General features: G+C 40.7%; 1 protein-coding gene across 5 annotated transcripts in view; it reads left to right on the plus strand.

Moving 5' to 3' along the window:
* Window positions 1-21,959, plus strand: part of ARID5B (AT-rich interaction domain 5B) — a 117,789-nt gene that overhangs the window by 25,564 nt on the left and 70,266 nt on the right. For all 5 annotated transcript variants that reach the window (XM_048310814.1, XM_048310817.1, XM_048310815.1 and 2 more), the window contains one exon: window positions 21,116-21,346. In XM_048310814.1, coding sequence (XP_048166771.1) covers window positions 21,116-21,346 — 231 coding nt within the window. The remainder of the gene's footprint in view (window positions 1-21,115; window positions 21,347-21,959) is intronic.

The raw sequence follows: 21,959 nt of genomic DNA on the forward strand, positions 1-21,959 counted from the left end.
CTGACTTCAGGAGAAATTGCATTTTCAGAATTATATATTCGTAACTTCACCTAACTTTTCAAATTTAGTAGATCCCTATTTAGTGTCTATTGGTGAATGTAAGTCCAGCCTAATATACTTACTGCTATTTTTTCATTCACATGTCTTGAGGTGAACCTAGGAGCAGTAGAAAAAATATCCCATTTTTAAACTTTAATCCAGAATCCATTCGTATGAGTCACTAAAACAAAATCATAGTGGTTTAGCTAAAAAAGGCTTCATGTCCAAAGAGAACGTTCCTTAGAATGCTGGCCCATTTCCCACAATGTTTCTTGAATGTGTTTTATATGTCGTCTTTGTGCTATTGTAAAACATCAAGGATTAGCTGCTGTACTTCGGTGTGTGGGAGGCTCCTGATATTTCAGTGGACTGATCAGTTTGAACGAGGGCGGGGGGCTTGTCCCTTGAGAGGTGCTCAGCCCCCTCCTCTGCCTGTGCTGCTTCTCCTGTGGAGGAGCCTTCCACCTTAGGTAGGGAGAGCATTTCTCTTTCTTGTGGTAAGTCTTCCATGCTGCAGCACGGGCTTAGGCTTGCTGCTGTGGTGTTCAGAAACACCCTGCAGCAGTGTGAGAGGCAGAGAAATCAGGCCCTGTCTGCCTTTGTGAAAAACTTTGAGAGTAAGTTGTTTTGTTTATCCTACCCAGCTATTAGAGCCCTCAACAGGAAAGAGCCTCTAGGATAATCATCCCACTTGGGTTTTGGGAGTTCATTCCTATAGGTTTCAGACTAGTCTGGGACACTGAGAACGTCAGTGCCAAGGCTGTACTCCACCATGACTTCCAGCTTTGATCCTCCAATGATGGAGTGAGAAGGGGGTGGTACAAAGCTGGATAGGAGCAGGGGTGAGGATGGCTGGAGACAGCAATAAGGGCAGCTTCTCTACGTTGTCACTAGGATTTTTGTTATCCTTCTCTGCAGGGAGGGTTGGTGCTCATGTTTTACTTTATTTTTCAGACCTCGGCCCTCTGACTTGCATATAGTGAATGCGGATGGTGCAGGATTTAGCCTTTGGTGATTTCAGATACGATGTGATTCTAAGGCACAAAATATTTGATTTATTGGGTAAAGCCTATTTAATATCTTAAAAGCATAGAGTAGGAGATCAGATGTGAGCATAGCAGCCTTAAAATACATTCCCTGACAACATACTTAAGAATGTTTAGGTCTATATGAAAAACACAGGAAATGAGGGCAATTTTATCCTTGCAGTTTTGATGGCAGGGTACACAGGGGAGATGGAGAGAGTGTGGACAGGAATTCATGTGTTTGATAACGTGAGCCCAGCATATTTGCACAAATGGAACAGGACCATTTTTCACCCTCTGCAGCAGAAACTATTGGTAGTTTCTCTGCCTATTTGAGAGACTATGACTGATCAGATACATCAGCAAATCCATGTAAGTTAACATGAAAAGTCATTCCCTCATCCCTGGCCAGTTGTGTACGGTGTTTGCACAAAGCAGTACCTCTTTGCCCTTTCTGGTGGCTTAGGGAATCACAGAGAGCTGATTCTGAACAACCAGAGATGAAGAGAGGCTGCTGTCCTCTATCAGACCCTTTTCCCCTCATTGCCTTGTAGATTGAGTCAGTCTAATAGTAAGAAAAGATTTATGTGCATTTATTCTGAGAATACGTGTTAACTGTTCTAAAACAGAGGCTTTAATGAACAGCAAAGCAGAAAAGCGGTTGCTAGAAGGACTTGTAACGATTTCTGATCATGCTGATGTCTGACCATTGTCTTGTGCTGCAAAACTAAATTTTCTCCTTTTTTTCCCAAGAATGTCGGACTGCTTAGTGTATGGCTGGTTTTCGTTAAAAAGCACTTAATTTTCTACTTCTTAGGAGAAGAATGCAATTAAAGCTCTTATATGAAGAGGAAGATTGTGCCAACAGTGCTTGGAAATTGTATTGTCCAGGCTGTAAAAGCATACTGAAGGCATTGTTTATACCTTGCTGGGCATGTGACAAATTTCCTACTTAAAGTCATGTAACATTTCTTGAGCAGCAGGTATTTTTAGTTGGGCAAGTCACAAAAGTTTTGCAAATGTTTGTTTGGGTGGGTAGAAACTTGGAAAATACACTGTGGTTCAGTTTTCTCTAGTTATTACAGTGGTTTTGTCACTTAAGCTTCTTACGGTTGTCACACCTCCAGCTGCAGCACAAGCTCTCAGGAAACAAGCCCTTGGTGGTGCAAGGAGTGCCCTAAGCTCAGTGGGGCTGGCAGGGCCCTTTGTCTTCATCACTGAAGGTTATCAAGACACAACAGAATGGGATGGCAATCATAGAAAAGTGGGATTCCAGTTTCCATTGTGCTCCTTTTCCCTCAGAGCATGTCTGTCTGGACTGCATGTGGGACAATTTTGTCTGTGCCTCCTTGAGATCTTTGCCCCAACTATCCATAAGAATTTCTCACCATGTCCATTTCTCAGTCAGTTCACTAGCCAGGTTGCTCAAATCAAAATAGGAAACAAGGCTCCTTGAAGGAGCATTCCCTTTCACCAGGTGAAGTGACTCCAGGTCCATGCCAATGCTGGCTGACTCCAAGGGCAGGGAACCCTGTTGTGTGTGATAGCCTGAACACGGAGACCAGATTTATACCAGAGTGGATCCTCAGTTTCATTTGGTGCTAAAACTTCAGCCAGAATCTGTCTTCAGAAAGGCTTCAAGCTTTTCTTTTCAACTGGTTCACCTACCTACATAGCTGGTATCAGAAGTGCAGTTGCACATATTAGTCTTGATTTTTCCTTTCCAGGATCAAAACGTTGAGGTGACAGTCACTGCTAGGCACTCTGAAGCTCAGGCCTTTCTGCCATAGTGTCTCAGAATTAATGTCCTGGCTTATCATTCTGTGTAGCTGGCTAAGTGCTGTTTAATTCCCATTGAGCTTGGAGACCCAGTGCAGCAGAGCTCAGGTGATGTGCTCTTCCAGTGTCAGGAATCCACAGAGCAGCAAAAAGAGCAGCTTCTCCAGTACTGTTGCTAGACTTGACTGTGAGGTCGGGAGTTTGGGAGAGCATTATTTCAGTCGCTGTTTAACTGCTAGAGATAGTCACACTGAAGACTTGCTGTGGCACACTCTGGCTTTAGTAAGAAAGATTGATTTTTTGCCTTTTCACTACTAATTGTGACTTTTGTGGATTTTACTTTCTGGATACCATCCCTTCCTGTTTTCAAACCCTCTGATACTGCAGGCTTGAATTGCAAGGGGGACTTAGCATCCCCAGGCTTGTCCTCATGCTGGTGCAGGAGGAGGCAGCCCATGGGCCAGGAACAAAGTGCTTGGCATCTCTCAGAAATTCCCATCTCACTTGCATCTGGTATAAATGCACCCTGCAGTTTATTGAGTTGCTCATCATGAACACTGTGGTTACTGTGCAGTAACTATTCTGTTGCATATTCTGTTCTTCCTGGGTATTGTAGGCATTAGTGCATCAGTTGAGTACTGACGAGAATGATTAGATGAGAGTGAAATGTTACAGGTCATTAGACAAACAAACAACCCCACCTTCATTTTATCAAAGGTACCTATAAATCTCATCAGTTTTCTGCTTTACAGCCAGTTGACCAAGGATCTGTGTGAAAAGGCGGGCTGTTAGCTTAAGGCAACTCAGACTGCTTTAAGCAGCTGTGAACTACTTTTATAGTGCTACCAGTCTATTTCATTTCCAGAAAGTGAAAGTTCGAAGTAGGTCCTGAGTCTGGTTTCTCACATGTGAGATCATTTGGCTACCCATGACCTAGAAACCAACAATGAATGTGTAAATTACAGAGAAGAAAATTCAGAATTGACTGTAAGGTGAATGGAAGTTGAATAATTCCCTGAACTTCAACTGTGAAAAGAAGAAAAGATCACTGAATTCTAAAACAGGCTTCAGTATGGACAAAGAAAATGTTATTTTAGTATAGATTAAACTCATGACTAAGATATAGAGGGATTATTGTGTCTGTTTCAGATGTAATTTCATGCCTGAGAATTTACATTGAAGGCAAACTGGTCTGGATCACATTAGCAAAGGCCCTGTTTTGCTGTCAGTTTAATTAAATGGAAACTGCTGGCAAGGAGACCTGAGTAGGTTTATAGAAGCAATACTATTTTGTATGTTGGAGCAGGAAACTGTTAGGTCTTCCAGTTTGAAAGGGACACAAAAATGAAACCTGTGATTCATTCTTGTTTACAAACTCCCATCTAGTATACAATGACCTTAGTGATAAATTAGCTGCAATTACATGTTATATGAGGTGGGCTTTACAATAGCTGCAGACTTCATGGTTATGAGAACCATGACCTTTGACAGGGAGGTTAGAACATGAAGTTTTTCCAAACAGTGCCTAGATCTTCAAAAGTATTTGTATTTCCTTCCCTGTTTCATGTGAGTAGATTGACAAGATGTGTGGTGGGTGTTCTGTTTGCTCGCCACAAAATTGTTGTCAGGCAAAACCCCCTCCCCCCCCCAACAAAAAAGCCCGCCCTTCAGGAACATTTATCTGTTAACTGTGTCTGGCATGTTGCCTTTTGGCTTTGATTTCAGAGAGAAACATATTTGGTTACTTTAATAGGCAAAAGCACTGAACCTGACTTGTGGGGGAAAAAATTGTTTTCTTTCCCTTTTTCACTTTTATTTATTGGATCCTGACGTTTTGTATCGTAACTGTGCAACAGTTCCAAGTTGGAGTAAGGAAAAGTAGAACTGGATGTCAGGCTCCATCAGCCTCATTATTTGAGAGCCAGCTTTTCTGGGTGACTCAGTGGGACTGAAAATGGATGTTTATGCCAGTTAATAACCACCCTGTGACACCAACTCAGATGATACCAAATGCTTCTTTGTTCTTGAGAATTGTTCACATCACCTATTTATATCTCCTCTTTTTATTTATGTTGGTTTTTTTATCTTAGAAATTTTTGCTGAGCTGGAGTTGACTTGCCTTTTCCCCCCAGATCTGTTTGTTCACTCTTTTTTGCTTCTTTCAGATATACTGAAAGATAAGGATATTTTTTTCCTGTATTCTTCAACCAAGGAAATCCAGGTCTTAATATTTTCAGCTACTTCTCCAATTTGATGTCACAGTGTGCAGCAGTCAAAGTTGAGAATTTGAGAAAGTAAGGTTTTTAATCATGTTACAGTAATTGTATATTTTATTCTTACGTATACACAAACAGAAGGTGATCACACAGACATATGCTGATGACTACATAGTCATCTCTGGTGAAACTGCACATATCTCTTTGTGTGTGTACATGCAAATGTATATACTGCTGAGCTCCAGTACCCATAGAGCACTTGGCCAAAAGAATGTATTTTTGAAAGGCTTAACATTCTTCACATAAGTATCAGAAGTAATAAAATACATAGTTTGAGACCTACAAAGATCAAAAGAGAAAGGAAGAAGAAGAGTTTTTAAAAAAGCTGTAATAGCCGCAAGAGAAACAGAACAAGGAGGTTGTTGGGAGACCTCTGTCCCTGTAAATGCAATGTTTTTTTTCAGGGAAGCTGTAGGAGGAATCCATGTTTTAATATTAACTTCAGTCATGCTGTAGCCCAGTGCCTCCAGCGAGCATGAAGCTCTGCATGGCTGGAAGGTAGGTGGAGATGAGATTTGGAAAATGGTTGCGTAACTGTAGGTGAGGGGAGGGAATAAACTCTTCCACCACCATCAGTGCTTTTGCCTCTCCCAGTAACACAATGCAGTCCATCCCAAAGCATCTCCTGGTGTTATCCTGCATGTGTGCTCATCTCTGCTTGGTCCTCTGCCTCAGCTGGGCAATGATCTCCCGAGGTGCAGCTCCCAATGGCATTTGCTTAGCAATAATTAAAAATGAGCCAACAAGCAACAAACTCTCTTCACATCCAGGGGCCGTCCATCAGAGCTGCTCCCCAGGTCTCACTTATGGATGCTAGGGGTAGAAAAGAGAGGAAAAGGTCAGTTGGTTTTGATCCTGAGAGTGGTGAGGTAAGAAGTGCAGAGAGGTTGGGGAGGAGTTAGGAAATTAGTTTGTGTGGGTAAGAAGCAAAATTCCTAACACAGTGGGACAGAAAATGCTCAGCTCCATTTACTTCCATCACAAGGAGGGACTTCAGCTGTCTCCCCCTAGAGCTTCCAGCAGGATGGACTGCCCTAGCAGTGATGGGCAATATTTGGCCCCTGAGCCCCTGTTCTACCAGGCATTTGTCTGGCTGTGGGGAGCTTGTGTCACTTCGTCTCTCTCAGCCTGTCTCCCTGTTAGCCTGGTCTCAATAGCTGCAATGCAGGCACATACTTTGTACTATGGAATTGCGGGATTCCTCAGTGGAGCTCTGCCAGTTGTGTTGGAAAGCTGTAAGAAAGCGAAATCTTTGTGGAGGAGGTGCCTTTCAAGGCAACTGGAAAGGAGAAAAGACTTTCCCAGTTGTAGCAGTGGTAAGGCTCAAAGCCGGTAAAAAATTTCAGTCTCGAGAAAGTAGAATGAAATTCTTTAGCAGCTAGTTTATTTTAGTTTTTCTTTCCTGTTCTGTTTCGTGACAGAACTTCAAATAATTATGTTGATTTATGATTACAGGTATTTTAAAGCTGTAGTATGCTGAAACAAAGCAATGCCCGCTTATTGTTTCTGGCCCTATCCAATTATACAATTGAGTTTAGGCATGTAATAATGCTACAACAGAAATATCCATCATGATGGATTGAATTTCATGAAGTACAACACAAGAGTATTTATAGCTCCATTCTTAAAGCCACTTTTGAGTCAAAATATGCCTCCTTGGTATGGCCTTTAAAAACAGGAGAAAATCTGAAACTTTTTTCAGTCTAGCCCCAAACATACCACAACCCATTGCCTACACAGGAAGAGGGGTGTAGGTTGATGATAAGCAGAAAATGATAGAATAGAGTAATTATTTCCGCTAGAAAATGAGGATCCGGCATTATTTGTACAGTAACACGAAGTCATTATTTGGCTATGCAACTGTAATGAAACAATAAAGATCATACTTAATTTAAGTATCAATTCTGAAGAGACTTCTTGCTTTCTCTCTACCGTTTCAACTATTAAAACAAATTTGAATTGCTAGTCTAGTTTCCTACTGTTTTTTAGCAAGCAGAGTGGGCAAAACCTCCCCTCCTCCCATCTCTGTTTAAATGTAGACCTTTGGCATTCCAGAAATCTGACCTTGTTTGTAGGGAATGGCTCATTTTTCTATAATGTAATATGAAGCACTCTTGTGTTTTGATTCCATGAAGTAGAGAGTTTAATGTTCCAGCTTGCCATGATAAGGATATGATCTGGTTAGAGATAGAAACACTAAAGGAAATTAGCTATTGTACTATTCTTTAACATATTGTTTGCCTAGCAGTTTCATTTAGAATCATTTGGAATAATCTTGGAATACCTTTTTTAAAGGATTCTTTTTTTTTCTTTTTCGTTTTCTTTTTTTTGTTGTTGTTGTTGGCCTGGATAAAAAGTGGGGCTTTAAGATATTTCTCCTAAAATAAATGTGAGGCCGCCTCATTTATAGTCAGCATGCCTTGATTACTTGCAGACATGCTGGAAATTTACATGCGCTTTTCTCCATTATAAAACACTGATCTGTTCAGATCATTAGCTCCCTCATGACTGGAGTTTGGCAGCAAGCCAAGGCAGGCTAAATCTGTAGCTGTAAATCGTGAGTTGAAATAGCAGAAAGTGGATTTGTAACTTAAAAAGTGTAAACAGTTTGGAAAATGAAGTAATTTTAGAGTATGATTGATTGCCTTAAGATTGCACTTTAAATTAGCCCAGGGTCTCCACTGCAGATATAGGCACTAACTGCTCATTATATATTTTCACTTTTCTTTGGAACAATAGTATTGTTGGTAGGCTTCGAAACAATGTATGTTTCTCCTGGAGTGACCTTTGAGGAAATGAATAGTTTTATTGTGTGTCCATTACTTTGCCTGGAACAACATTTTTGAGTTATTAATTTGCTGTGGTCTATAAATAAAGGAATCAAAATGCAAAGCAGCTGTATTATGCTGCATATAGTTCATGAAACTTGTATTTAAACATCACCATTTGAGATTGGTAATGCACTGAATAAATAATTTTTTCCCCTCTGAAAAAGAAGTACTGTTTTGCCTAGCCTGGAGATTGGTCCTTGAATCTCATAGAAGCAAAAATTATTATTTTTAGCACAAACAATTGGTGAATGTTCTGGGGGGCTGCTACACTGCATTCCCTCTTTCAAGGACCCTGTTTAACTAAGTTGTGCACCCGTGGGATTTGGGGCTGTGGGCTGAAAGAGAAGGAGTCATTGAAAGGTGCATTCAGGAATGTGGAAAACATTTGCTAGGTTTGGAGTGTTAAAAGTGTAGGGCATCATCTGCCCAGCTTGGTCTGCACTGGTTAAGAGCAGTAAGTAGTAGGGGATGAAGCAGCCTGGTGATGGAAGAATGTGATGCCATGTGATATCTGTTGTCTTGTGAGCTCTGGCTGTTCGCAAACGGTGGCTAAAGCATTTGTCGCTCTTTCCCAAAGAGACACAAAACCCATTGATAATGTTTCTGCCTACCCAGGATGTCTGAAGTCACAAAGGTTTCCAGTGTGGAACAACACCTCAGTGTAACTTTGTGGGTGTGTATGTGCTAAGCATGTAGATTGTGTGCAGCCAGGACTTCGTGCTTTGACCATGCTAGAAATTAGGAATGTAAAGCTGTTAAACTGACATTAGTGGTGGTTGCAAATCCCAATAAATAGCTCTGACTGCTTGAATAGAATGTATAATAGAAACTCCTACTGTTTTGTATCAGTGTGGTTTTCATCTCTTTCCTTGTCCTAGATTTGGTATCTAGCATTCAGTAGATACGCAGCTCTGTTTTGTCGTTTTTCTGGAAGCTCCTTTCCCAGAGAAAAATTTTTCCCAGTGTTATCACCCTTCCTTGATCCTCTTTCCTTTCTCCCTCCACGTATGAAATGAAGATTTGCACTTGTGAAAGAGGTATGGCTGAGGTCTGAGCACAGGTCTGGGAGGCAGGACCTGCTGAGTGCTGAGCTCAGTGACTCATTCAGTGGCCTTAAGCAAGTCAGAACATCTCTCATGAGGTTATTTCATATGTAAAACAGGGGAAATAATACTTATCTGTCTACCTGCCTCATAGGAATACCCTGAGGACTAATTAGCGTCCATTAAGTGCTTTGAAATAGACAGTGCTATCTATTATTAGAGCAGGTTCCAGACTAGCAGATAGTGTGTTAGGATTGTTTCCTACTTGGGAGCCTTCCTCTCTGCTGGGTGTGGGACGGAAGCCCATCTGGAGCAGAGCACAAGCCGCCTGGTGTTCTCTGGAAGATTGGTAGGGTTCTGCCGGGCCCTTCCTAAGCAGGTTCACTGGAGACTTGATGCTCTCACTGAAAACTTGGAAAGGGAGTTTGCCTAGAGAAAAGAGTGGGAGGATACTTGCTTGTTCTCCTCAGCTCATAGGCATAACTTGTCCTGAAATCCTTTCTCACCCTGCCTCCACCTGAGGCCTGTTCAGATAATTCAGGTAGCATGGCTTCTCCTCTTTTCCAGGGATGGTTTCTTGGTCGTGCAGAAGAGGAAGAGAAATCCTGTATTAGTTCTCAGGCGGAGCGTGGGGCTGTGTTGGTGTGTTCCCATCACAGGGAGCCCTTTCTTATTCAAAAAGCCATTCCTCTTTCTTGAAGAGCAAATGCTTATATTCTTTCTCTTCACTGGATAACAGACTCCTCTGCAAAGTCCTTAGAAGGCAAAATCTAATTTTGGGTATAGGATCCTAAACTCTGCAGGTGTGTGTCTGCCAAAGTCTGGGAGTCTTTTCATCATCATAACGAGGTGGGTTGTCATCTGACCAGCAGCGCCTTTTGTTCTCTGGTGCATCTTCTCTCACCGTATACTTTTGTACCTCTCTTAGAGATGCCATAATAATCTAGTTCAAAGAACCCAGCCCTGTTCTCACTGAAGCCCACAAGCCTGGTCTTTCTACCAGTGAGACTAGGACTCAGTCCAAATTAACTGGAGAGAAGCTTTATTTCTCTCCATTTGCTCCTCACGCGTCTCTCAGGCCGTGAGTAATTTGCAGTGAGATGAGAAAGCCTGTGTGAAATTTTCCAAGGGAATTTTCTCTATTTTAATAATGTTAATGAAATTGCTTAACACTTCATCAGCTTTTTCAGCATATGTTGCTGGGGTTTTGATGCTTTCTGATTTTTCTTCAGTACCAGAAGGCCCCTACCTTAGAAATGGGACTTAGGGCTTCTATGAGCATTTGGACCCATTGTTGAACCTTGGTCCTGCAGAAACATTTTTGCACAAGTATCAGTAGATACCATTTTGAGGAGGTTCTCTGCCCCTCCTCTTGTGCCTGCAGGAAGGGGAAGGGATCAGGAGCAATCATCCCACAAGCTCTCACATGCCTGCAACTAATTCTTTTTCCACAGAAATGAGGCTTTGCCCCAGAAATATCTAATGATAGGACCTTGTTTACACAGGAAGGCCCTGGCATTTCTGAATTTAAGCACAGTTGGTTTGTTTGTCTTATCCTGCATATCACTCAGTTTTTGGTCCTTGTATCCTAGACAGGGGTATAAGTTAGCTCCCTTTACTTTCAGACCTTCTTCTATTACTCCTTTTCAGCTCCACTTTACTTTTTTGTGATGCAGGATAGGATTAAATGAGCAACCACAGACTTACTTATATGCCTGTAACAACTTTTAAAGCTACATTTGGGTTGTTTTTCAGAGCGACAGTTTGGGGGTTATTTGGTGCAACATGAGAAGTTCAGTTAGGAGGTGAGGGTTTCCAAGTAGCTGGGGAAGTGTGGTACAGGGCAGTTAGGTCAGTGGCCTGGAGTTTGGCAGCTCCCATCTAGCCTTTCCTCATAGTCTTCATATTGAGTTTCAGCTCCTCACTGAGAAGGAGGGGAACCTGACTAAGGTTCTTTTGGGGAGCAGGTATGTGCTACGCTGGGATGAGATAGAAGACAGCAAATTCTTGGAAAAGTATGTATGACACTAGAATTTTTGTAATTGCTCTTTTTTGTTTATAAATGGCATTGTGTTTCTAATTCCAATTCTGTGCCACTCCTGGATTTAAGCATTATTACACTGCAGATGATAACACGAGTTTATCTGTGAAATTCTTAAACTGTGGGGTTTTTTTCCCAGCTTGACTTCTTTTTCTCTTCTTGTCTTTGATTGGTTTCCAAAAAAGTTATTAACATGTTGCAAAACAAATACAAGGGGCCACTGAAGCTTATTAAAAATGGCTTCTTTTGTTCATATCTGGCGGTTGACAAATTGTCTTGTGCTCTGTCTTATCTGCTCCCGTGTGAAAGGTTACATGAGAAAATGGCTGCAAATAAATTGCTATTGAATGTTGTTGAAGACTAAGCATACAGCTTCTCTATTAAGGACCTCTTTTAAAGCTCTCTATTCAGACTCCCCTCTGCATGTCTCTCTAACACTTGTCTGTTATATTATGTTTGGCACAGAAGGAAACATTAAATAGAAAAGCAACGTCTGACTGTGGTGTTTCTAGACCCTATTATCCCTCTGTCAAATGTCCACATGAGCAGGGTACAATTTTTGTCTATCTTGATGATGATTTTTGAAGGCTTTATGAACTGTCTTCATAGTGAAATGCTAGAAACAAATGAAATTGAAAAGCATATTTTTACAGCTTTGGAAATCTTACTTAAATCAGTGTAATGAGACACACTCAGTAAAATGTAATTATTCTCACTTCTCCATGTGTCAAAGAAATCAGCAGTATGGTTAGGGAGCGGAGGGTTACAGTGAGCTTGTTATTTTTATACAGAGCCAGATACCGCTTGTGTGTAGTAAATTGTAAATAGTAGATAATGCAGTTTTTATGTGTATTAAATACCCTGCAAGAATTAACAGGGTTGTTACTTCATTAAGGGTTTCAAAGAGGGCATAAATATCAAAAGCAGGGCTTGACTGTTTAAATCACTGGACCATTTCAACCCTCCATCCCTCATGTCACAGCTCTGGGACCGGCAGCTTCTGCTGCTATTTTGAGGAGGGCGCAGTTCCTCCGAATTTTCAGAATGATAGTGAAAGAGCCCCGTGTGAGACACCAAAATAAGGCTTTTGACTCATACTTCTGCGTGCAGTGGAAAATGAAGGCGGTTGATTCTGCCGCATGGAAGAGGTGGTGAATCAGTCCCTTATAAGTAAGGCTGCGTTTCCTTGTCTGTCATTTATGTTTGAATGGTGCGCGGAGGTGAAAGAGAGAGGAGATGGCAGAAGACCTGGTTAGTCTGATATTAAACCCAGTAACTCAGTTTAACTCGCAGCAACTTTCCACTTCTTTTCATGCCACACAAGTATGGATTTGTCATGGGCCTCTTCTGCACAGGAGACAAATAACAGACCATGAGTTTAAAATTCATCAGACCAGAGAATATCTTGAGGAAGAAACAGTTCAGTCCTCAGCACTGGGTTGGGGAATCTGTTACATTTTTGAGCTCATTGTTCCGATGGTTAATTATCACCACTGAAAAAATGTGTGCCCCTCTCTTGCCAGGGGCTCTAGTTGCATGTTTCTCCACCAGAGTAGAGTTTTTCATTCTCCAGTATTTTCTCTGTACAGTGCTACACTTCAGAAAGGGGAACCAAGACACATGATCGTAGAATTAATAATACAGCGGATGAGAAGGTGTTGTAGGGAAAGTTAGTGGATGTGAGGATGCGACACCCCCCCCCCCCCCCCACAAGGGTGCTGTAGGGAATGTGTGACTTCAACTTCAGCTGCAGTACTGGTGTTCATAGCATAACCCCCATGCTCAAGTATTTGCAGGATCAGGCTTTATGTGTAAGTACTGAAGTGTAGTTTGGTGGTATGTTGGATGGTGTTCAGAGATTGCTGAAAACGGTGCATTAAATAGCACTTTGAATTGCAAAGTGCTGGTTCAGTTTTGTCTATGAGAATGATAACACTTATTATCTGATTGTTCCCTGTGCAAATCTCACCTCAGGAAAAATTAAATTATGTTTGAATTCAGCTAAAGCAAAGTATATCATTATTTTCTTTCGTTATTAAAAGGGATTTTTACTGTTTGTTTGTTAAAACTGAAGCAGCTGCCATGTTAGAGCCTTAGATGATTTAAAAGCAAATACAGAGGCAGAGCCATTTACAGTACAATTGGCTTGTTTAATGTGATTTAATTCCTCTTGTTGGCTTCGTCATATTACCAAATTATGTTTTCAGCTCCCCTCCCCTTTTTAATTCTTTCTTCTTTTTGTTATCAGCAGAATTGAAGCTGCTTATCAGTAACCACGACAACCAGGATAAATACTTGTTTTAAAGCTGATGCACATTCAACCTGAATGGTCCACATGACCCAGAACATTCAAGAGGACAGGCAGCATGTGCTCCCTTCTACAATCAGTCTCCCCCTTCCCCCCATCTCCATCTGCTTTAGAAAGCTAATAGGGCACTTCAAAAACCTTTTGTATCAGAGCGGTTTTCTGTAGCCATCCATGGCTGCTTGGGCATGGGCTGGCCCCGGCTTGTCACCTGAGAAGTAAGGAGAGAAAGAAATTTTGGGAGGCAGGGAGGCGATTTCACAGCCACATCCCCAGTGTTGGCTTGCCCTTCGCAGGTTCCTCCAGCTGCCGGCACGGCAGTCACCTGCCTTCGGCGGGAGGGTGAACTGCAGCTCTGCAATCCCTTCGTGAAGGGGAAGATAATCCCGACTGGGCAGCAGCTGAATGGAATGAAGGAGTGACTGGAGTTGTGCAGGACAGGGAAGATGGTTGTGGTAGGAGAGAGGCCTCAGCACAGAGCCACCTATCCATGCCCCGTCTCTGGTGGAGGCAGGCACGCTGGCTGGGGTGGCCAGAGACAGTCACTTCCCTTTTGAGGAAACTTAAGGATCTCTTGCTTACCCAGAAATTTCCCAACAAGAATTTCTGCCTGGCCTCTTTGCTCTCTCCCTTGCTCTCTAAGTTGCTTGATGCTGTAGAATAAATCCTTTAAGCCCTCTCTGTCTCAGTTTCTCTCCCTGTGTAATGGGGATAATAATTTTTACTCATCTCCATAAAGCAGTTTGAGGCCTGTGGATGGAAGGGTTATATAAAAGCTGGAAATGACGATTGTGAGTCACTTTTCTTTTGAGTCTAGAAACACCTCATAAGGTTTATGAGGCACTTCCTAAGGTGCAAGAGGATCCGGGGAGTGCAAGGTTGGAGCTGCAGTTATGAGAAGATGAGTATAGGATTAGGGTCTGAAAAAGGATGTGAAATGCCTGGTTGGAAACTTTTTCAGTATTAAATTTCTTTTGTCTTCTTCAAAAATTGGATTTAGGATTTGAATTGCAAGTGATTTAGCAAGATAAATATTACAGAAGATTTGATTATATGGACATACTGTCAGTAGTTGATCAACATACTTGGGTTTGTCCCCATTAAGTAGGAGTAGAACAACTCTGATTCAAATAACTGAGTGTAAAATGTTCTTCAGGCATGTGCTCTAAGTATGTATTAGATGATGCTGTCTTTTTTTCTTTTTTTTTTTAATGACTATTGCTGTTCAGTGGAACAGTAGTTTCAATCTCCAGTATATTTGTAAATATTCTCTTTCTTTCAAATACTAAACTAATCTTAGGAATTCTTTGAAAGGCTGATGCTCTGCTGGCACTGTGACAGAAAATGGAGGGCTGGGGAAGAGGCACAAAATTTTGAGAATTAGGTCGGTCTCCTCCTTAAAAGGGGAGAAGTATCTGACACATGCAGAAAGGCTGCATATTTTAGTCTCAATATTGGCAGAAATGACTTTTGCCTTTTGATCAATTTAAAAGCAGAATCAGACAGGCAAAGGTCCATGTCAGAATTACAGGCAACTTGTTAACATCATCATTATCTGGTAAACATAAATGTAATCACTGTGTTCGTATCCTGCAACATGTTGCCTTTGTTCTTGATTGCATTAGCATTCAAATAGAGGGGGGTTCTTAAAGCAAGGATGAGTAGCATGGGTCCTGCCAACAAAGAAGTATCCCTGTTGTGTCAATAATTTACCCAAATTTATTTAAAACCGAAACCACAGATTTCCTGTCTCATCTCATGTGGCTAAATCATTACTGTATTTGCATTTATCTGTGAGAGAAATACGATTCTTAGATTAGTATTTTTAGGTCTTGTGATTAATTAGCCAGCTGAGGCACACCAAGTGTCTTTACTAGAGTGAATAAAGACCGTGGGAATGAAAAGGCAGAGTGGATTGGAAGAGCTGTGTTTGAGAAGTCTTTCCTAACCTCTGGAGAGAGAGTGGATCGGTGTGCTAGAGCATGCCTTGTGGCAATGATGCAGCTACCTGAACTCCTCAACCATTGCTTGTAGTCCACAGCAGATTCTACTGTGCGGTGTGGATTCCTGCTGTGGTTCTTAGTCCTGTGTCTGTTCAAAGAATTCAGTGTTAGAAGTGGTCAGGCAGGAGCCAGGCATAATCCTCCCATGAGGGTTATTTCACTGGGAGAGCTGTCCTTTCCCACAAAGGAGTACCCAGAGGTGTAGCTGATGACTGTCATTGCTGCTTGGCCACCTGCAGTAACCTTGGAAGTTTGGAGGTGTTTGGCAGGTTATAGTGGACTATGATATGGGAAGGTGTTCTCATTGCATCATTCCTCTTAAAGATTCCTCTTAAAAATTTTGAGGTCATAAAGACCCAGTTTCTTATTCCTCCTTGTGGTTGTTCTTTCATTGTTCCTCTGTTTCTGTTGCTTTTGGACCTTTTGAGAGATTCAGGGTTTTTAGGTAGTGTAGTAAGTTCATTTCTGTCTGCTGAAAACTGTCCTCTCTCTCTTTGGGTTTTTATTAGAACAGGCAGCTCTGAGCTGTGTAGAGCCTGTCTGACCTGCAGATACTGGTTTTGAAGGGTGAGCTACACATCTTTGCTTCCTCTACACCTGTGTTCTCATGTCCATACTGTAGAAAGTCATTGCCAGAGAAGAAGAACAAGAGAGGGAGAACTAGGTTTTAAGAGCTGGAGGGTCTTGGGAGGTCAGTGGCACCAGAACACACTGCCCTGCAATAGTCAGGAGACCTCCCATCACGGGTGTCACAGCCATGTTCATTCAGCACTGCTAACCTTGCCATTCCCAGTTCCTCCAGACATTCAGATGCATCCTCCACTACCTCTGTGTCTCCTGCATACTGATGATAATGGTCAAAGCCGTGCATACAAGCAATGATAATCTAATTATGATATGTGAATCCTCTGGGAGACCCCCTTAGGTAACTGAGGGTTGTGAAAGAAGGCAGAGGAGTGAGGGCGCTGTGCGGGAGAGGAACCTGATGGACAGAACCCTGCAACTTCCTTCATTTTCTCTCTATATTCCAGATAATTCCCGTGCTCAATTTGCTACCCACACGCCAAAGCATTGTCCCATTTTATCTGGTTCCCCTGATACCTCCATTGCTTATCTTATGAAGATCTGTGTCAACATTTATCAAAACAAATGGCAAGCCTGGGACCTTTTAAGTAGTTTTTTTAGTTAATAAAACCAATCTTCTACTTCTGTTATGTTAAAAGTACATTATCTTTTTATTACAAACTCTCTGCAGCTCTGTCTGTTTTCCTTCTTGGCAATTTCATGACTGCTCCAGTTGATTGCTGTATGGAGAATTACAAAATCATTAAGGGTGGGGTTTTACCAGCTGACTTACAGTACAAGCCATTTCTCAAAATAACCACAACAGTGCAATACTGATGTGTAATTTACGTCACAGTATGTTTTTATGAAATAGTTTGTGGCTTATTCATTTAGATTTAGAACTGAATATCTCTTCTCTCGCTTTTTAATCAAGCCTGCTTTTTTTTTCCTACTTTTTTTTTTGTACTTTTTAATATTTTCCACTCTGAGGCTTGGCTTGCCTCCAACTTACCAGCTACATTGAGGAGGAAAAAATTGATTTTTTTTTTTTTTCTTTTTTTTCCTTTGCCTGCAGTTTAACTGCAAGTGTGTTTCCCCTTTGATGTATACATTTGTGTTAACTGCCTCAGAAGAGATGGTAGATGTGTGGTAGAATATATTGCACAAAGGTAGAGCAGAGAATTGATAAGAGATGTAAAAGTTCACAATTTCAAACTATACCAAGTAAGTGTTTCTATTTAGCCTCCTGCGCTGGTACATTTCCTTTTTAAAAATTACTTTCTGTATAATGTCATGTAATTAGAACAGGAAATTATTGAGTAACTGTAAGAAGAAAAAGAGCACTTAAACTGGAAAGAAATTTACCTTCTGAGAAATTACATTCGCCTTTTTTTTTCCCTTTAATTTTTTTTTTCTTCCCTTCACATTACCGAGTTGTTAATGATAGTAACAGATGTACAGACCCTTATCTGTGTCATTGTTCTGCTTGTGTTTTCTTGGGGGGGAAAAAGTCATTTTCAGTAATACAAAAAATGAATGGACAGAAAATGGGAAAAGCCTAATTACAAAAAATATTCTGTGTCACAACAGAGTAGCAATTAAATTGAAACTTCAATATAATTATCAATAACAGTCGAGCCTGGAAGGGTGCCAGGCATGTAAAGTTGGTGCTCAGCCTTTATGTGGTTGCTAGGAGCACGGCAAAAAGTATAAAGCTTAGAGAAAGGAATGTCTAATGTAATAAAGTAACAGAAGGTAGCATAAATCATTGTGAGAGCAGTTCATATTGACATTATTTTACTTAAATTGGGTTGAAACTAGACATTTAGTCTTACAAGAGGCACAAATTCGTATTTCTTCTGCAGGAATAAGTCTGTGCTTTCTGGGAAGAAGTGGAGTGTGCTTTCATAGCACCAGCCTCATACATATTTGGAATCTTTTAAGCAAAAATCTTTAAATGTTTGTTTCTGTTGGCATCCAAATGCATTTGCACTAATACGATTAAAAGAACTAAAGGGCAAAATACTTGGCAGCTTTTGCAGTTGAAGTAATTAGGTACAGGAAGGAACATGCATAGTTTTTCCATCAAGCTCTATAAAATCCTGGTGTGAAGGTCTTTGTAATGAAAAAAAATGCTTACTGATGTTGAGGGTAGATTATGGCAGTTAGCGATAACATTATACGCTGATGTTTCTGAAACAAGCAAACAAAAAGCATGTTGCAGGTTTGTTTTTTTCTCTGCTCTCTCTGTAAATAGTTCTGGCTCTAGATGGATTTGTTAGGAATTCGTGCTTTTAACAGGCTTTTTTTTTTTTCTTTTGGGGCATTTAATTGTCTTGCCTTACATATTAAAAATGGTTGTGCTGATTTAAAAAGTCAGTTCTTGCATAGATTCATTGTGTTTGGCATTTCATGCATCTTTTACTTACAAAGACAACTTGAAGAACATGTAATCCAACATAAATGCCAGGCTGTGCCAAATCCCAGCTCTCTTTACCCCTCACAAAGGGAACTGTTGGATTACATCTATGCATATATAGGCAGTGCTCGGAAGGCAGGGGTGGAACCTTGCTTCCTAATTACAGTTTCTCTGTTTTCAGCCCTGAAATATAAAAATAAATGGAAAGTTGACGTTGGAGGGGGTTATTAAACCACACAATTATGATATAAGCATAGGATTTGAGTAATTTCAGTTGAGCCTCACAAGCAGAATACTGTAGGTATTATCTTTTACCATGTTCTGTCTGTTGAAGCTAAAAAGAGACTCAGAAATACAGGGTCTTGGTTTCCTAATATCTCAGTTGTATGTTTTTAGAAGTCATGTTGTTTTTCTTCATTTTGATGGAATGTGATCCACGTTTTGAGCTCTGCTTCTCCTAAGAAAGATTAAACTCTTTCTGATTGTATTTCTGAAAAATACTTGCAGTATTCACTAAGTCCACCATTAAATGGCATGTGTTAGATTTTGATAGAAGCAAATAATAGTTCTTTTTCGGGCTTGCATTTTATTAGGGATTGGTCTGCTTTGATTTCTCTTTTCTCACGTGGGCGTGGTTGAGGAAAAATCTTTGTTCCAGGAACACTGTGTTTGTCTTTCACTAAACAAATTTTCAGTTTATTCAGCCTGTGTTCATTTGTAGATGTATCTATTGAACCTGGAGTGAAAAAGGAAAGGAAACAAATGCATCATAAAGTACTCATTGGAATTGCACAAGCATGTATGGAAGTGATCCTGTAAAAAATTACTTGGTTTTAATTTATGCCAAGGGGTTTGAGTTAAGTCGTCAGTTGTCAGGGGTACAAAGTTTGTGTAATTCTGCGCAGGGACTTAACAGCACATTTGTCTAGAAACTAATGGTTTACTACAAAGGCACGTGGGACATACATTTATATACACCCTGTTTAAAAAGCTGACCACATCCTGGCATAAGAAAAGTGCTGTCAGATCGACAGATTCAGCTCGCTGCTATCTACACAAAGGTATAAAGTAGTAATAACTGTCAGGCAGGCATACGTGAAACTCTCGAAGGAGCTAAAGGACGGATCATGTGCTTGTTAATTCCTAGAACAGTTTTCCTGATCTGATTTTTAGAGTTTTCAAATAAAGAAGAGAGAGCCTTATTCCCAGGAGCAATTGGCTCAATCGTGCTGTTGTGCAGGCTTATGGGATACTTGTTGAAACAAAGAAAAGCATGACTACATCCTTATCAGCCAAAAGAGGTTTTAGGGCCATCAATTTTATTTTCTTAGAAAAGTAATGGCAGTGCTGTTTACCAAAATGTATTACTCTTACTTGGTTTTTCTTTTTTTTTTTTTTCTTTTTTTTTAAACATAAATTGTTTTATCTGCTTACCTATGTCAAGATAGTGGTGAGAGTTCTAGAGTTTTTAACAGTGATGACTTTCAGGAGCTGTAGCAGTAAAGACAGTACTTTGCAAGTCTGTCTGCTGTGTTGATTTTTTTTTTACAGAATTGCATTCATCTGCAGTGATGACATTCTAGGTGATATATCTGCTTCCAGAGACTTCTTAAAATTTAGCCTTTTATGTGTCAACATTTCCATTGCCTCGCTTGAATCCAGATGAGTTGTGCCATCGTATTTAGTTGGGGAGAACTGATCTGCCATTTCTTTCAATGTCTGAAGTGGTTTTTACTCTAGGAGCAAGAATGATGATTTCAGTATTGATAATGGGATTAAATAGTAGACCTTTTGTCTCTGGCAGAAGAAATAGCTGAGTTATTCAGTAATCAGAGTACAGCAGAAAACATAAAGTGAATGCTGTTGCTTTGTCTTCATTGGCATGCCTGGAAAGCCATGTTTGGTTATGTACCTGAGGAGATAAATGAGAATAAAAAGAGGTGCTGTTAAGTACTGGCTGCATACCTGCAAATGAGTAATTTCTCATGTTTGCATCCCTGGTTGAGTTTTTTTTTTCTTTTACGTTTCCTTCTGGTTGTATGACAACACTTCATTATGATATTTTGAAATCTGCCACCTTTCTATGTAATATCATCTAAGCCATGGAGGAATGGAAAGCTTTGAGCTCTAGATTGCTTTATAGTTTGAGCCCAGCAGCACAAGCTGTTTGAAAATTCATTTGCCTGTTGTGCTCTGTAGGAGTTTTATTGAGTCCTACTGCATTTGCAGTTAATGTGAAGAAAGTTGCTCCCACCAGTTGGAGTTTAGAAGCAATGGCCAGGTCAGATCAGCCCACCTCCCTGGCCGAGGGGTCCTTCAGGAGTTGCCAATATCAGATACTTCAAAGGAGAGTTAGTAGCTGTATGCTCTGAGGCTTGTATATTATTATTTTTAAAATATGTTAGCTGATGTAAACATGTGTGCAGTAAAGCTATATGGGGAACTGAATAAAAATTGCAGATAATATTTCTATCGAAGCAGCCAAGTTGGCAAAGTATGGAGAACACTGATTCAGGCACTTGGCCAGCTTCTGCAGAGAAGTGTTTTCTTGCTCATCCAGGTAGTCCTTGTGAGTAAGCATAGGAGAACTGAACAGAAAGGCAGAAAATAAGCTATTTTAATGAACTTTCTTTAATTTCTGTTTTTAACCTTTCTTTCCAGACCCACTGTGCTATAAAAGTTGTGTCTTGAGAAAAGGCTGAACTTACGGGTTTTCTGAAGTACTTGAGTTACAGCTCTTGTTTGTACTTTTCTGATATACTAAAAGTATTTTTTTTTCTGTTTTTCCAGGTGAGGATGATGAAGATTCAAACCTTTTAATTCTCAGCTACCCACAGTACTGTCGATACCGTTCCATGCTAAAGCGCATTCAGGACAAACCCTCTTCAATACTAACAGACCAGTTTGTTTTAGCCCTTGGAGGCATTGCAGTAACAAGCAAGAACCCCCAGATCTTCTATTGTCGGGATACATTTGATCATCCTACCCTAATAGAAAATGAAAGTATATGTGATGAGTTTGGTAAGTCCCATTACAGCTATTTTCTTTTTCTCACAGTTAAAGACATTTTTCTTCTTTTAAGTGTCCACTGATTTCCAAAGGGAAAACTTCCTTTGAAGTGAACCTATGCTATTTATGATTGAAATGTTAAGTACCAAATATGCTCTTTCTTCTCTGAGACTGAAGGCTTCTAGCCACTGGTGATCTCAGTATTGCAACTTGAGCTCACAATCAAAGATAATGTTACACAGGTAGAGTGTAGCACAGTGACTTGGTCTGAGTGAAACAATACCTTGCCTGGGTTTGAAGTTCATCTACCTTAGTCATTCGCCTGTAGTCTGTCTTCCAGAAGCTTTACAGCGTGTGTGAGTTTTTTAAAGTCGTTGTTGGTGCAATATGCTAAAAAATGCAAAACAGGCTAGAGTCCTGGCACACCCCATTGCTGTTGCAGAGCACTCGGCAGCCGTGCTCCCAGGGCCCTGTACGAGGGTCAGCTGTAGGTGGTGTGTTTCTGGTCATCTTGGAATGTAGGCGTGTTCAGCATGGGCTTTGCCAGTGCTAGAAGCTTGATTTTGTGAGTGCAGAGGTACTTCTGGGAGGTGGTCTCTTAATTCAAAAGGCATAGAGAATATTC

This window comes from Corvus hawaiiensis, chromosome 8, assembly GCF_020740725.1.
Source record: "Corvus hawaiiensis isolate bCorHaw1 chromosome 8, bCorHaw1.pri.cur, whole genome shotgun sequence".
Taxonomy (NCBI): domain Eukaryota; kingdom Metazoa; phylum Chordata; class Aves; order Passeriformes; family Corvidae; genus Corvus; species Corvus hawaiiensis.